The 18,175-nt window shown below is 41.3% G+C and overlaps 1 protein-coding gene across 1 annotated transcript in view; it reads right to left on the reverse strand.

Annotated features, from left to right (window-relative positions):
* ATP13A4 (ATPase 13A4) overlaps nucleotides 1,709-18,175 on the reverse strand; it is a 153,130-nt gene continuing 136,663 nt past the window's right edge. Inside the window, 5 exon segments of the mRNA XM_021070062.1 lie at nucleotides 1,709-5,645; nucleotides 11,018-11,098; nucleotides 15,353-15,441; nucleotides 16,510-16,703; nucleotides 17,459-17,630. Coding sequence (XP_020925721.1) covers nucleotides 5,433-5,645; nucleotides 11,018-11,098; nucleotides 15,353-15,441; nucleotides 16,510-16,703; nucleotides 17,459-17,630 — 749 coding nt within the window. The 3' untranslated portion in view covers nucleotides 1,709-5,432.

The raw sequence follows: 18,175 nt of genomic DNA on the forward strand, positions 1-18,175 counted from the left end.
CTGGCTAAGGAGAAGAACATGAAGGACTTTGATTTGGAAACCAGTAGACTTGGATTTTAGACCCAAGCCACCAGTTTCCTAAATGTGTGATCTTGAACAATTGGGATTTTCTTCAACCTCAGTCTCCTGAGTGTTGTGCAAGTATTACGGAGAAAACAAGCCAAGCTAGTTGGGTGAAGACATGTTTGGATAAATAGGTCAGGTCAGGTCAGGTCAGACTTCTTTGAAGAAGTGACCAGAGAGCTGAGACCTGAAGGAGGAGTCAGCCATGAGGGTGGGGGCTGCTGGAGTGGGGAGATCAATCAAGGCAATAGGGGTGGCAAATGCGGTCTTCTTGAGAAAGGAACATGCTTGACATGTTTGGGAAAGCCAACGTGGCTCATTCCTGAGGCTCTCTCAGCACCTCCAGGAGAGGTGTGGTTTTTTGTTTGTGTGTGTGGGTTTGCTTTTTATTTATTTATTTAGTTATTTAGTTTGCTTTTAGGGCCACACCCATGGCATATGGAGGTTCCCAGGCTAGGGATCTAATTGGAACTACAACTGCTGGCCACAGCAACCCTGGATCTGAGCTTTGTGTGAAACCTACACCACAGCTCACAGCAATGCCAGATTCTTAACCCACTGAGCAAGGCCAGGGATTGAACCTGTGTCCTCATGGATACTAGTTGGGTTCATTTCCACTGAGCCACAATGGGAACTCCCTCAATGTTGTTTGTATGTTTGTTCAATTTTGAAGAAAGTCATTTTGTGGATAAAGTTTAGCAGGTCATTTTAACAAGTCTAATGGAACCCAAAGGACAGACAATGTCATGTGGCAGCAATATTCAAGGCTTTTTTTCTTTTTTAACATAAGGAAGTAGGCGTACTGCAAAGCAGAGAGGAAATCCATAAAACCCTCAAAACTGCACAAAGCAGGGCTTAGCAAAGTTCAGGCAGAGGAACAGGTTTCTGCTTCTGGGGACCTAGGGCAGAAGCAAGAGCTTTAGCTCATCTCATGCCACAGGCTCTGGTTTTCCAATTTTACTCTCTCAGCTGTGGGAGTGCACCTTCTTGTGATTGATGGTTGGGTGTAAGAGAACACCTAGAAGAAACTACAATCTCTTTCTGGAGGAAATCATACTCCTGATGGCAAGCCATTGGATAGTTGCCTTGCTTCCTTGTTTGTTGGTGCTAAAAAGTTTCTTTTTCTTTTCAGCCTTTTATTTTTTAATACTTGAATAAATTGTATCATATTTATAGTTGTACAACCATCAGTAAATTTTCCTCCTGGGGAAAACAATAGACTTTGCTGGCAGAGGTCCTGTGTCTGAATCCAGCTCCAGCAAACTCCACTCATGAGCTGTGCGCTCTGGAACAAGTTACTGAGCCTTTAGAAGGTCTGGTTCCTTATAAAAAGAAGGAGGATAGTCATCCTTGCCCTGCCTTCCTCCTAGGATTGTTATGGGCTTCAATGAAAGAACGTTTATGAAAGTATTTTGGAGACTGTATCAGCCTGTAACAAAGCAGGAAGTAATAGCATATGCAGTGTTAGAAATGCTTGGAACTTTGTAAAAATGTTGCTTTGATTCATCATTACTAGAGGAGACCACACTATTTTATTAGCCTGAGTGAAGGACTTCACTGGAGAGAGATGGAGAGGGGGAGGAGGGAGAGGGAGAGAAGGAGAGACTGGTTTCAGAACAACAGAATGACAGATTTTACTGGCTTCTTCTGTACAAAATAATTTATTATAACATAAACTACATACAAGGCTCTGAATAAATAGTCACTTTTCCTAGTCATCACATCTTCAAGTGTATAACACACACTTCTATGAGCACATAGGACACAGACGGCATGGACGTAGTTCCATTCTCTATTTCCATGACTCCAAATTTAGTGAGGAGAGCCTAGAGTCAGGGTTCTTCGCTATGGGCTAGGAGCTGTATACCTTGGAGTGAACATTCAGGGGACACTCTCAAATGATTTGGAGCAGGTGACTGTGTCCTTTTCTCTTCCAAGTCCTGGTCAGAGAAGCATACTTGGCCCAGGCAGCGCTGCCCTTGGGTTTGGGGCACTTTCCCCTGTTCTTTTCCTCAAATTTCTAAACATCTTTTTCTAAGAAAATAAACACATCTGAAATATCACTCAGCTGTCAATTTGGTAGTCAGGACCCCTCACTGTGCACCTCTTTTCTAGGTTCCTGTCCCCATCAGAAGCCACATTCCAAGATACAGAGAAGTCCGCCTGTGCGTCCACACTATGGGACCTCCGCTGCCCAGCCCCCCATGGGATCAGTGTGACGTTCTGCCTGGGCAGAAGTAGTAAATAGTTCCCATCCCAGTGTAACATGGAGACACTGGGCATATCAAGCCTGAAAGGGATCCTGCAGGTCATTGAGTTTCATCTGATACGTGACTTCCTTTGCGAATTGACCTTTGAATATCCACTGGAACAACCACTGTCACAGAGTGCCCACCTCTTGAGGTCACCAGCTTCCACTTCTGGCAGTGCTGACTGTTAGGGCGGTGATTTTCCATGTCAGCCTGAGGTCACTGCCACCACTGGGTGCTCTTGGCAACCTGGTGGTGCCACCCCATCCAGGTCAGAGCTTTCTCTCTCATGGTAACCCCTTCAAGTATTTGAATACAATTCTGGAGACCCCTGAATCCCCATTTTTCCAGGCTAAGTGCTCCCTGCTCTTTCACTTACTGCCTCTAAGATACAGTTAGTCTCAAGAACCATCTTTAGAATCAGTCCCTTTCGGCAAAGATTTGAGAGTTGTTTGGCTAGTGGGGAATCGCGTTCTCCTTCCCTGCTCCCTGCCAACTGTGTGTGAATTGCTGAAGATGAAATCATCTCCGATTAAGACAAAAGCGACCCAGAGTTGCAGGAAAAAACACAGAAAGCTGTAGTTTGGGGTTTCATTTTGTTTGGAACACACCTCTAGCCCAAGGCTGGCGGGCTGCCTGGCATTCATTTGAGCAGAAGCTCCAGGTCTTAATAGCTGGCAAGGAAGAAATTCACTCTTTGTTTGACTGTGAGATGGCACAATGTACTGTGCCCAGTTGGAGCTTAGTATGTAGGAGGTATTTGGAGGTAACAGAAGATTTGTGTTTGAGGTCTGGGTATGTGCCCCTCTCCCTGAATCTCAGCTCTAAAGTGGGGAATGATCGACCCTTTCTTGTCTGAGTTCCAGAGGAATTATGCAGTTCAGGTGACTAGTGGAAATGGCAGCACTTGGTGAGGGGTTCTTCAGAGTATGAACAGGGCACCCCACTCTTGCTTGTCGCTAGGCTGTAGACTGTCTCCAGCTTGCCCCTGCCCATAACTTTTGAAAAATGAAAAAAACTATCAGTTTTAGAAAAAGACATTCAGATCTGCCCTATCACTGGTAAGGAAAAAATTCACTCTGTTTGACTATGAGATCACACCATACACCCTGCCCTGAGACTGACTTTGTAAAAGGAAACATTTCTTTCTGAACCTAGGAAGACAATGATCCTAGCAACTGTCTGTTTTTCTTTGTTTTGCTTTTTAAGCCACACCTGTGGCATATGGAAGTTCCCAGTCTAGGGGTCGAACTGGAGCTACAGTTGCCAGCCTACACCACAGTCACAGCAATGTAGGATCCAAGCTGTGTCTGTGACCTACACAACGCCGGATCCTTAACCTACTGAGGGAGGCCAGGGATTGAACCCACAACCTCATGGTTCCTAGTGAGATCAAAGCTGCATCCTCATGGATACTAGTCAGGTTCGTTACCCCTGAGCCACAAAGGGAACTCCCTGCCACCTGTTTTAATGATTCTTCACACCTTATTTTAAAACTAGAAGCAACAAGGTAACTTTGTGGCTGGCAAACACCTTGTTCCCAAAATTGTCTACAATCACAGGGCCACTGGCCACACTTAGGAGTTCAGCCTGAGCTGAAGGAGGAAGGGAAGCCTTGCAGATGCTCTTGGTAAGAAGCAAAGCCATCCAGGGACTCCCAGCCCAGAACTACTCACTTAGGATTTGATGTTTACCATGAAAATGTTGCTTTTGCTTTAAAATACTATTTGTGGGCATTTTCCTAGAATTCTGTGTTGTCTGCTGAGCTAACAGAAACCTGAATGTTTTCTAGGCTGAATGAATCCAATATAAGCAAATTATAGTAGTGATAAAATAAGGGACATTTTTGTTTTCTGAAAACCAAAGCCTCAAACTTAAGAGATGTGTAGGCTATAGGAGACTTCTGTGAGGGATAATATATAAGGTTGTAGCACAAGAGGTAACTTTTCTCAAAAATAATAGAGCCAAGGAATGAAAATTCCTGGAGTTGGGCATGTAAGATAAAGCATTTCTAAAACATAGAGGTTCACAGGGTCAGGAGATGTAGACTTTAGTGGATGGTATGAGCACTGTGTGATGTGTACTACTTTCCTTTCTTTCCCAGGAATACAAGCCAGGTCAATTTTATAGTTTGCGGGGCCCAGTGCAAAAATTAAGAATTTCAAGATGGCAAGAGCAGAGTACTAATCCAGGTAGGGGGCCCGTCCAAGCATGAGGCCCTGTGTGAATGCCAAATCATACACCCATGAAGCTAGCCCTAAATACAGGAGACTGTACTTCCCGGATCCTTTGCCAAATCCCTGGTTAATGAGGTGTGAGTGATGGTTGAGATGTATCCCCCACTTTGGCACAGTGAAGAGCCTCCATCTTCCTTCCCTCATCACAGAACACAAGGAGTCCTCGTGTTGTGTTGGTGGAACCATCAGATTGGAGCCTTGCTCCATGTGTTCACAGACTCCATGTCTTCTGTGGTAGTTCCACTCTGAGGAGAGCTATGCTAAAGAGGCATCTGGACCAAGAAAGGTACTCTTGAGTGTTAGACACGGAGATACTGGAGCTGTTTGTTATTGCAGCAATAGCTTAGCCTATCCTGACTAATATGTAAGGGAAGGACAGAAATAGAAGGAGACATCTCAAATCTGAAAAGTTCCACAAAGGAAAGGAAACCAGACAGTGAGGATTGGTGTGATGGTTCTCATGCATTTTTTTTTCCATCAATGAACTAAGAATTCAAAAATGATCCTTAACATGTTACAATTCTATGTTACTTTCCCTCAACTCATTTTAAAAATATATTATCTAAAAAGACAAATTACATATTCTCCTTCTCTTCCAGCCTCCCAAACTCTTGGCCCATTGCCATCCCTGGGCCATTCTTGAGTCACTGAATACCTCTAATATTTTCAGAAGCCAAGAGAAAAGCACTCTCCTAGGGCAGTTTTCTGATCTGTAGAAAGCATTTTATCAAAAAGACTTTAATTTGTCACCATGATTGGGTAGGTTTTTGATTCCAAAAACTCCAGCTGATATTGCAAGAGTCTCATTGCTTAAAAAAATCACTGAAACAGGTCCCTTTTGTCATTGTTTCTATGATATATAAATTTGGGTATCACATTGCCTTCAAAGTTGGTCCTCGTTGCTCTCAAATACGGGGTTGCTGTAAGACACTCCCGGGCCATACCCTGACATATCAGAGTAGGAGGTCTGGTTTATCGGGGGCCAACTGGGGTCATTTGCCAAGGCCCTCTGCCATATTCGATACTGGCTTTTTGATTGATAGCCAAAACATTTTTTGATTATCATCCACAGGGCTCTATTTTCAATAATGGCTTCCTGCAAAATAAAAGAGTTACTCTTTATAATCAGAGGTTAAGTGTTTCCAGAACACAGCATTCCATAGACCGCCCCCCTCAAGGCACTACCACATTGGCTATTTCAATCTAGCTTGACAAGGAACTTGAGCCTCTGACAAAACCAGGTTTTATGAAATAGATCATGCTGTCTTCAACTTTTCCTCTTAAGAACCTTCTGGGAGAAGAGAGAAGTACATAGTTTCAAGAATCCAGAAACATAGCTTGAAGTCATTGGCCTTAAGGATGAAATCACTTCTAAATTTTGTATATAAATTAAATATAAAAGTATCCAACTCTGAAGCCCACTCCATATTACATACATATTTAATTTAATATACATGACATTTAGAATTACTTACTACCAAATATAGTATTGACTCTATAGAAAGATATACCAATTTATGGTGGGGTTTTGGCCTACCCTGGCATATCTCTGTATTCACAGTAATGAACGCAGGTAGATAAAATTTCATAGTCTTGGAGCTGTATAGATCTGGATTAGAGTCCCAGCTCTGATATGTACTGTGGGCGAAGTAATTACCCCATCAGAGCCTCAGAGATTAGAAATAACAATTCCTGCTTCTTATGTTCCTTGTCATGAGGATTATGTAACTCCCATCACAATGCAGGGCAGGGCATGGCATAGCTGCCTCCCATTACCATTCTTCTCAACTATTCAGTGCTGTGCATTGTGGCCCTGTTCAAATAAGCTTCCACCTTTACCTACAAATATTTCATTGCAATGTGTGTGTGTGTATGTGTGTGTGTTTTAGGATTGCAAAAGACATGTCTTTTTGAAAACATTTGGGACTACTATTTTATTTCATGAGTTGGACTGAGCCTTGAATAAAGCCCAAGTTATAACTTACAATTCAGAATGTGTGAAGGGTTATTAAGTGAATTTCATTTTTTAAAATCATTTGTGGTTACAGAGGTTGACCATCGTTGAAGTTACCATGAAAGGAACAAAGAGGAAAATATGAGGAGCCAGGCTGTCCCACAGAAATAGAACTGGCTTTGGTGTCTACCAGTGGTACATTTGCTAAACTGAAAGAGTTAATTCTGCACAATTCTATAAGAAACTTTGCTAGACATAGTAGTTTCCTAAAATCCACCCATCTTTTTTTTTTCTTCTTCTTCTTCTTTTGTGTGTGTGTGTGTGTGTGTGTGTGTGTGTGTGTGTGTGTGTGTTTGCCTTTTCTAGGGCTGCACCCATGGCATATGGAGGTTCCCAGGCTAGGGGTCCAATCGGAGCTGTAGCCATGGGCCTACACCTCAGCCACAGCAATGCACGATCTGAGCCGTGTCTGCAACCTACACCACAGCTCATGGCAACACCAGATTCTTAACCCACTGAGCAAGGCCAGAGATCGAACCCGCAACCTCATGGTTCCTAGTGGGATTTATTAACCACTGAGCCACGACAGGAACCCCAAAATCCACCCATCTTTGACATCTGTGTCTACTGCCCATGAAAATAATGGAGAATAGATAGTCTGAATATTTCTCTAAAAACTAGTCCTCTGCTAATAGGCTAATAAACACTCACAAAGCCATCTCATCGGCATCCTGCAAGGCTCAGGGGTCACCTAGCCAGACCAGTTCCCCTATTTTCCCTCAGCAAGGTTTTTTTGTCCTCCTTAATTAACAAGAGAACAGTAGTTTTCCTTAGAGCTGAGGTAAGGCAGCATCATAGGTGTCCAATTAAAGGTTTAAAAATCTAAGTTATGCCCAGGAAATCTTATCAGGCTTTAGACAAAATAAACGAACACACACACACACACACACACACGAAAACTTTAGTGCTCTACAGCATGTCTTGAGCACTTTTACAATTCTAGTAATGTATGACTTTGCAGCTCTGAAAAGGGAAACCAAAGAAAGCCATCTGTCCTATTACTCTACATTGTAAATTAGATGAAGAACTAGAAACAAAAGGAATGCTTTGATGATATTCATTTCTTTAAAACAAAACAAACAAACAAAAAACCCTTCATCACATGAGCTCTTCCAACAGGCTATTCAAATAATTCATGTATGTGTGTATACATACACACACACACACACAAGTGCATATGTAACAGAAAGGGGGTTGTTAAAGCTATTCACATTAGCTTCCCTGCTTGTTAACAGATTAGTTTCCTGAGTATCAAATTACCCTCTCCACTGCAGGGGTGGGGGATGGGGTGGGGGTGGGGTGGGAGTGGCGGGGGTGGGGGGGGTGAGGTGGTGCTGGGCAGGCTCACTTCTTTCCTCGAATAATTGAATGAACATTTACCCAGCTTCTATTAGTCTAAAGCAGGGTTTCAGGTGCTATAGCTACTAAGATGACTTCTTGCCACCACAGTTTAATGGCAAGCGAAAACAGAAATTTATACCCAAATAACTCTAATGCTTGTCCTCTTTCTCCCTGTGGCTCGTGACCTCTGCCCCTCCTTCTTAGCCCTTTCACATCATGCCCTAGGATATATCATGTGTTCAACAGACACTTATGGAAAGAGTGAACAAAGAAGTGATGGATAGATACAAAGGGAGGAATGGTAAGTACCACCAGAGATAATATAATAATCATGGTTTATACTTACTAAGCATAAGTTTTTTCATTATTTACATTTCAGGCTCACGAGGTGAGATAAGATACCATTTTGTGAGATAAGGTACCACTATTATCACCATTTTACAGAAACAGAGAAGTGCAGTAACTTGACCAAAGTCAGATAGATAGAAAGGGTGGAACCAGGATTCAAACCCAGGTAGAACACTCCACAGCTACGGTTTTATTTATTTATTTATTTTAGTCATGTTTTTGTCTTTTCTAGGGCCTCTCCTTCGGCACATGGAGGTTCCCAGGCCAGGGGTCTAATCAGAGCTGTAGCCACCAGCCTACGCCACAGCCACAACAATGTGGGATCCAAGCCACGTCTGCAACCTACACCACAGCTCATAGCAACACCGGATCCTTAACCCACTGAGCAAGGCCAGGGATCAAATCTGCAACCTCACGGTTCCTAGTCAGATTCGTTAACCACTGAGCCACAATGGGAACTCCCACAGATAGGTTCTTAACTGCAAATATACTGACAGCAGAATGGCTTCCTGCTGGGGGATTATAGCAGAGCTCATTCCTCCATTCCTTCTAACTTGTCCTCCTGTTTATGATTTTTAAAAATCATAAGCCAATCTGTCTAAATTTTTGGCAGAGATCCACTTTCCTAGAATCCTTTTCTACTAAAGATGACAATGAGACAGAGTTCTAAGAAATGAGGCACAAGAGGAAGTCCAATGGTGGGCTGTGGAAAATTTTTTTCTTCCTGATAAAAGGTTCAGGGAGTTCCTGTCGTGGCTCAGTGGAATGAATCCGACTAGTATTCAAGAGAATGTGGGTTCCATCCCTGGACTCACTCAGTGGGTCAGGGATCCAGCGTTGTCCTGAGCTGTGGCACAGGTTGCAGGATGAGAGCTCGGATCCTGCATTGCTGTGGCTATGGCATAGGCTGGCAGCAGCAGCTCCAATTCAGCCCCTAGCCTAGGAACCTCCATATGCCGCAGGGGCAGCCCTAAAAAAAAAAAAAAAAAAAAAAAAAAAAAAAAAAAAAAAATTCATACTTGAGGGAGAGAAAGCTTGCTGGTGTCTCTCCTTCTATTTTTTTTTTTTTTTTTTTCCCCTGCACTGAAAACAGACATAACACTAAGCCACATGGGAGCTAGCTTGGTACCGTAAGCAATAAGCACAAACATGAAAAGTCAACATCTAAGGAGAGTGAGACAGAAAGTTTGAAGGATTAGAGCCCAATGATGCCATCAAGTCTCTAAACTAGACCTGAAGCCACTTACCTCCAATCTTCTTGTTAACTGAATCAATAAGTATCTTTATTATTTAAGCCACTACTATCTGAGTTTTGACGCTTGTCTAACTGATCCACACATCAGGAAAAATTCATGAACAGGATGATACCACAGTCATGCCATAGAGGACAGAATGGTATTTCAATGCGCAGAAAAGGGGAAAGCCGTAGCAAGCAGAGGAAATAATGTGATCACACACAGGGACAGGATATATACATAAGACGATCCCTTAATGGACAAGGACCATCTTTCTGCAACTCCATAAGAGGGCTCCCACAGGGACTCTCCTTTATTAATTTGGTGGCTTTGGGGACTATCCGGTTTAATGTAGTACTTCTCAGTGTGGTCCCCAAGTCAGCTGCATCAGAATCACCTGGCAACTTATTAGAAACAAAGACCTGTGTCCACTGCAAACCTATTGGGTCAGATATGCTGATTCAGATATGGCCAGGGCTGGACAGGCTGTGTTTTAACAAGCTCTCCAGGGAATCCTAAAGCCCACTCAAGTTTGAGAAGCCCTGGTTCAGCAAACAATAAGATGTTCCTAACCCTCCTTCTGGCTCCTGCACCACCTCCTGTGCAACCCTTACCCTGCTTAATAAGGATGGTTCTTTGAGCTCCTGCCTACGAAATCCTGCCAGCACGTGAGGCCCCAGGTGCATCCAGCCCACTCTGAATCCCCCGTCCCTGGAACAAACCTGGGTTTGTAAGTGAGAGCCGGAATGGGAACAAATTGAGTCTTACAGCTCATCTCTCCTTCAAAATGGATGTCTTTTCCTGGGTGCCACCTCCCCAAGAGTGGGCTTTAGGAAATGGAGAGAGTGAAGCATGTAGCCAGGGAAACAGAGAACACAAGCTCATTTTACTGAGGAAATGGAGCATAAAGAGCAAAAGCCAGGAAAAGCTCACTATGAATTTCATTTCCCATCTGTAAAGCAAAAATAATACAAGTTGTTGAGTGAAAGAAGCCAGACACAAAAGGCCACATATTGTATGATTTCCCTTTATATGAAATGTCGAGAATAGGCAAATCCATAGAGAAAGAAAGTAGATTAGTGGTTGCCAGAGGGTGAAGTGGGAAGAAGGGAAAATAAAGAGTAACTGCCAATGGCTATGGAATTTCTTTCAGGGTGTCGAGAATGTTCTGGAATTGATGGTGGTTGCACAACTCAGTAAACATACTAAAAACCACTGAACTCTATATTTAAAAAAGGTGAATCTTATAGTATGTGACTCATATCTCAATTTCAAAAAAAAAATGAATTGAGTAGGGCTTCTGTGAATTTTGGAAATGAATAGGACCTGAAACCATCCTCCCCAGCTCCACTTTAGAGACAGGAAAACAAATGCCTTGTTTGAAATTGATCAGAAGGAAGCACCATTGCTCACATTGCCAAGGAGCCCCTTGTACTGTTGAGCCTTGTCAGTTAAAGCTGTTCCTTTTTCAGACTCCCAGAGAACACCTCTGCCACCTCAGCCTATGGTTGGCAACTGGAAGGCACTTACCTCCACCACAAGGGACACAATGAAATTGGAACTGAGCATAATGACAATGTAGACCCTCCACAGGACAGGTGTGCAGAGCAGCTGGTGGGAGATGAAGAAGCAAGTCAGTCTGAATACAGAGATTATGCTGCAAAAATTTCATGCACTCACAGCGTATATTTTCATAGATTGCAAATTACATCCTTCCTAATAGACACATGCCTATATGTGTACATGGGTTACATTTATACACATGCATATATTTTTCATATATGTACCCATTTCTATGCATGAATGCACAGGAAATGTGGATGGATTACACTCAGTGATTCCAATGATTTGGGGACTATGTTGCTTTCTTTCCTCTTCCTTTCTTTTTAACTTTTTTTTCTCTGTAGTTTCTAATTTATTTTCCGAAATAAATTTAGTCACTTTGCCGTAAAAATATAATAGTAAAAGCGTTTTGTTTGTTTGTTTTCTTTTTATGGCTGTACATGCAGCATATGGAAGTTCCCAGGCTAGGGGCTGAATTGGAGCTGCAGCTGCCAACCTATGCCACAACCACAGCAACTCCAGATCTGAGCCGCATCTGTGACCTATGCCACAGTTTGGGGCAGCACTGCATCCTTAACCTGCTGAGAGAGGCCAGGTATTGCACCTGTGTCCTCACGGACACTATGTTATGTCCTTAACCCAGTGAGCTACAACGGGAACTCCAGAAGTGTTTTTTGGTTTGCTTGCTTGTTTTGCTTTGGCTTTATGAGAAAATACAGGAATGTGGCTCTGTTCCCAGGAGGCTCTAAGGGTGTCACACCTCCTCACTGGGCAGTGCTGCTCTCTTTTTTCTAGTGCCACATCCCCTTCCACTGAGCTCTGCTTTTGAGCCCTTGGTTAGGGCTTCACCCTCAAAGCTGTGTATACAGTTGACTGGGCTGTGCCATCACAAGGATCCCACAATGGAGTAATCAGGGCTAAATTCTGCTGTCACTACCTGTCTTCTTTCCTTCTTTCTCTGTGTCTCCCTCTATCCTTCCCCAGTCACATGATATATATATTGAATGGATGAACAAATGAATGAATGAGTGAAACAAGGCCAAGTGTACTCTTGCACCTGGCACTGCCTCATGCATTGCCTTATATGTATAATTGGTAGGAGTAAAATTGGTGTGACTATGGAGGGCAATAATACTAAAACTGAAAGTTCAAATCCATTTTTAGGAGTTAGTCCTAGAGATATAATTGTACATGGCTTAAATGATACATGTGTAAGGTTATTTTATTACAGCTTTGTTTAAAATAATAAAAAATTATAAATGACTTAATGTTTATTAGGGGACTATATATAAATTATGGTACATATAATAGTGTGATACTATATTAGCATATGTATCATATATGTGATACATATAAATAGTGTGATACTATATTAGCATAAAAAAGAATGAGGGAGCCTCATGTGTTGATTTGGAACCATGACTAAAATATATGAAAGGACAAAGTGCAGGATGGTGTAAGTGGTTGTGGCAGCCATGAAAATGCTCCACCCGGATCTCCTGCTGCTGGGAGGATAAATGGCAAACACACGCCACCTGCTGCAGTCAGAATCCACCACCACATTCACCCTATGGCCATACCTCCCATGGTCTGCTCCTAGCTAATAACTGAGGACAGCAGGGCTTCTAACCACATTCATTCTTTTTTTTTTTCCTTCATTTTTTTATTTTTAGGGCTGCACCTACGGCATATGGAAGTTCCCAGGCTAGGGGTTGAATTGGAGCAACAGCTGCCAGCCTATACCACAGCCACAGCAACACAGGATCTGAGCTGCATCTGCGAACTACACCATAGCTCATGGCAACCCTTGAGCCTTAACCCACTGAACAAGGCCAGGGATTGAACCTGCATCCTCATAGATACTATGTTGGGTTCTTAACCTGCTGAGCCACAATGGGAACTCCCACCACATTCATTCTTGTGAGACACTAGACACCTCTGATGGGCAACTTTGGCTTGACTTTCTTGGAGTTGCACTGTAGTCTGAAATTCTAGCCATCCAGCTCTCCTTCCTTCTCTCTGTTCTTCACGAGGGCCAGACCCACATCACAGTGTGGTGCCCTCTCCATCTCCACTGGTGTCCTAATCTTTTTATCCCAAGGGCAATTCCTCCAATGATTTTCTTACACGCCTCATCTCACCTCAACATCTCCATCTTAGAAGACTTGGTTACATGTAATAGTTTGCTACTATTTGTGTAAAAACATGGTAGAATATACATATAAGAAATATATATGTACATATGCATGATATAAATCTGAAAGTATGTAAAATGAACTGATGTTATCAGTTGTCTCTGGAGAAGGGACCTGGTAGTTGAGGAACAAGGATGGGAGGGAGATTTTCACTACAAAAATTCTCTAACTTTTAGGGAGTTCCCTTCATGGCCTAGCAGTTAACCAACCCAACTAGGATCCATGAGGATGCGGGTTCAATCCCTGGCCTCGATTGGTGGGCTGGGGAGCCAGCACTGGTGTGAGCTGTGGTGTAGGTCACGGATGTGTCTGGGATCCTGCGTTGCTATGGTTGTGGTGTAGGCCAGTGGCTGCAGCTCTGATTTGACCCCTAGCCTGGGAACTTCCATTTGCCACATGTGAGGCCTTAAGAAGAAAAAAAAAATTCTCTAACTTTTACTTTTTAAACCTTTTTTTAATCATGGATTTCTTTTTTAAATATAAGCAATAACTAGGATGTGAAGCAGTGTGATTCCATTTAAAATAAAATAAACTTCATAAATCAGTCAAAAACACATTTATAACGTGAATTTTCAAGGATGGAAGGATAGTCAATATTGTTATAGTTTTTCTTGCCTGCATATTTTCATTTTCTAAAATGTACCCATAATTTTATTAATAAGACAATTATTTTTAAGGTGAACAGTAATTCTTTGGAGAACCTTTTTAAGTTGCGCTGGCAATGATTCCATACAGGTTCCGTCCAAACCAAATACGCTCCCTATTTTTTAATAACAAAGGACACAGCCCCTCTGAAAGTATCTTTGCTATTATAGAGTGTAACTAAATCCTACATGGCAACCTTAACTTCTGCAGGATTAAGAGGTTTTAACTCATTTAGAAGACTAGCAGGCCAAGACTATTTATCTTTATGAGTACTTGATCTAATTCATAAATATAATTATACTGTTAACCACAGTAATACAAGTATAAAAATGAAAAAATTGAGTTCCTATTGTGGCTCAGAGGTTCACAACACTGTCTGTGTAAGGATGCGGGTTTGATCCCTTGCCTCGCTCAGTGGGTTAAGGTTCTGGTGTTGCTATGGCTATGGAGTAGGCTGCAGCTCCAATTTGACCCCTGGCCCAGAAAAGAAAAAAAGGTGCATACATAAAAAGAAAAAAAAGGAATGAAAAACTGAATGTAGATATCAGTTTATAAGCCAAGAGTCACAATGGGTTTGTGAAGGTATTGCTGGTTTGGAATGCACGATGTATTCCAAATGCTTGTCTACATTTAGGAACCTGATGTACATGATCAGTCACCTGTCATTGCCATTACATGCCCTTCTCTCTGACAGACACTGGTGATACAAGAATGAACAAGATAGGATTTTGGCCCTCATGAAACTTATCTTTGAGACAGAGAAGCAGACAGGTAATTTTTACAAAGAACTAACAGCTCAGTTCCTTTTATCATCTCTTCTGTATTCTATTTATCTGCCTAAAGGACATTTAGTAATGATTAATTTCTAATTCAAAAGAAGAATAGATCGGAAGAATCGAAATATAAATATTTTCCCTTGCTTGAATATGTAAAATTTCTGTCTCATACAGAGTTTCAAAGTTGTCTCAAAATTACAAAATTTAAGAGAGTTCATGAGGTAAAGTATGGATTGTTGAAAGTAAGTTTTGCAGACACTATTATGTACGTACAGAAAAATATACGTTTGAAGAGTTAAAAAAAAGATATAAATACAGATTTGAAAACTAACCTCAGAGTTGTGGTAGGAAGAGTGTTTTAAGTAGATTCAAAATAAAACAATTTAAGGGAAAATTCTCTCACATTTGAAAGAGAAACTGTATAAATGAAATTTCCAATCTTATAGGGATCTTTTAAAAGAAAAATGTTCAATGCTTTTGAAATACTTGAAATCAAAACTAGACAGAATTTTATTTCCTGACCAGCTTAAATAAACCATAGGAACAAATTCAGTATTCTTTTTAACCCTACCATCTCAAAAGAATAATGGGTGTCAAGAATCCATGTCAATTGCAGTTGCCACCTGCTTTTTGACGGGGTGTTATATAACTATAAAATATCATCATTTCCCAGAGTTAAGACTTACATCCAAACGCCTATATAGTTCTGGAATATCAGCAAATAGAATGAATAGACACACACTCAGCTGTATGAGCAGCACAAGGACAAATATATCTGAGGAAATAAGAACACAGGCTATCATTTAGAGAAATCTGAGTACAGAGTGTCACGTCCATTGATAGACATATTCTAGATTAACACTGATTAGATTTATTTGATTTCTACATCCAAACACAGCATCCTAGATGAAAAGTACTCATTTCTATGCAATGCGTCTCACCTCTACAATCTCTATGCATGTCCTTGAAGCAAGTGGAAATTTTCATCTGCATGTTACATATTTTAATTAATAAAAATGGGAAATACATATTGGGTAACATGGACAAAATACACTTGCAATAAATGCTTTGGAGATATCTAAGTATCTGAGTCTCTTTAAGGCAAATCATCTGCCTCAAATCCTCTTGTGGAAAAAAAAAAGGAGGGATGTAAATAAATGTTTAAATTGAAATCATGTGAAAGCCTTCGACTGCTTTCTCATCCTAAGAAGAAGAGCAAAATAACTTTCTCTAAACAGACTTTTATGTGGCTATTGATTCTTCAACTCATGCTTTAAAATTTTCCCAATTAGAGGAGTGGTGATGCTATACAAAAAAAAGAAAAATGTCCCAAAGGCTAACCGGGCCACCCATTTCTCTTAATACAACCCCACCCTCAGCCCAAAATGTAAGGAGGTAAGAGGTCCTTTGGCCTCAACAATCTTTTAGAATCAGGTTTCTCCAGGCTGGACTCACTCCCAGAACAGTAACCATTATATTCACGGCAAGAGATACTTCCAACTATGACCCTTCACCTCTTCCAAGATAAATTCTGACAAGCACTAACAGGCAGAGAAATAACTACATCTTTCCAATTTGTAGTGATCCCATGAAGTGATAGCTAGACACAAATTTCTAGTGAAGGGAAGAGGTGGATTAGGAAGCCCCAGTATTCAATGCAGCATTGACGGAGGTAGAAAAGGACCAGGAAACAAGGCTGCAGAATGTGTTTATAGAGCTCTGGGGTCCAAGTCTGAAGACCCTCACTGAGCACCAATGCTGCAACTGCTCCTTGAATGATCCAGGAATGTCTGTTCTCCTCTCTGATGACCTCTTACCTCTGATCCAGTACAATTCTACTCACAGTTTTTGTAGGTGGGCTGCCTAAATGGTTTTCCTTTGGAGAAGACAAGAGCCACAATAATGCAGTTGATTGTCCCCAAGAACCATGTAGTAGTGTTCTCAAAGCTTGTGAAGACACCATTACTTCCAGTCTTTTCTGGAGCAGTGGGAGATATAGTCAACTTTGGAAGTGTTTCATTTTGCACTGTGCAGGCACTAAAAGGGAAACCAATGAAGCTAATAAAGTAAGATGACAAGTCCCTATGAAGCATTGGTAACTACACAACTACATGCCCTCAGTGCTTCTATAATTGCCTACACTTTGGGAAAGAATATACATAAAAGTAAGGAGAAAGAAATCAGCATGTATAGATCTATATTTTGGGTAGATGGACAGATGATGATAGATAGATAGATAGATAATAGATAGATAGATATGATAGATAGATAGATAGATAGATAGATAGATAGATAGATAGACAGACAGACAGATAGATAACAGATTCAACAAGTTATTTATTCAATAAATTGGGCACTAATCTTGTGTTAAGGCTATATGGGAGAAAAAGACGCAAGTCATAACTCTTCCCTCCAGTTGCCTAAGATTTCTGAACTTTTCCAAGTAGGGTGACCATACTACAGTCATATATTTGAATGTGAAAGAAAAAAAGTTTAGTCATTTCATCAGGATATCAGACTTAAACTAGGGCTGCCTAGCCAAGTTATAATGCACAGTCACCCTAGATATTTAAGATGGTCATAGTTCATATCATACAAGATGAGCAAAGATAAGTGCCAACGAATGATATCACCAAACTGTGCTACCCAGAAGAGAAGATCACTGGAAAATTGCCAATGGCTTAAGGAAGCCAAAGCCTTTGGTAGATTGAAGACCCATTTGTCTGTTATCATACAGGCTAGATGATGCTTGATAGAAATTAGAAGGTGAGATTCTAAAGTTGTGGCCATACCTGTGCATCCCCACGGAATACCAAGGCTGCCTCTGAACCAGAATGAAGCCCACAATGTGCATGGCCAGGCTGAGAAGAATGTTGAGAATCACAGAGAGCAGCAGAGGTGGGGAGATGAGCCGTCCTGCAGGTCTGAAAGGCACCAGCTTGGGATAGGCACCATTCAAATTCACTACAAAATAAATTCACGTTTTATATGTACATGAGGAGAGAACAATGTTGTATTCTTCGTCAGAATGGTCCACATATCTGAGGAAATGGACAAATTCAAATATATCACAAAGTGAGGGAGTAAAACAGTGAATGAATCCAAACTCAAGTCATATGAGGAATTCTCAAAAGAGCAGACACAGAACAACCACAAATGCCCTTTTTTCCCCTATTAAATAGGCAAAGACTATGAAATCAGAGATGAGGAAGCGATAAACAATCTCATACGCTGCTTGTGGAAATGTAACTTGATATACACATACCTTCTGCAGGGCAATTTGGCAATACATATGAAGAGATTGAAAAAGGTTCATAATTTTTGACATAGCTATTCCACTTCTGGAAATTCATCCTGAGCTAAAAAATCAGACATATAGGGAGATGTTCCTCATGGCATCATTTATAGTAAATTATGGTACATCTCTGTAGTGAAACAACACACAGTCACTAGAAAGTAATGCTTTCAAATACTTAATAACAAAATGAGGAGTCACATTGGCATTGTTC

Source organism: Sus scrofa, chromosome 13 (genome assembly GCF_000003025.6).
Source record: "Sus scrofa isolate TJ Tabasco breed Duroc chromosome 13, Sscrofa11.1, whole genome shotgun sequence".
Lineage (NCBI taxonomy): Eukaryota > Metazoa > Chordata > Mammalia > Artiodactyla > Suidae > Sus > Sus scrofa.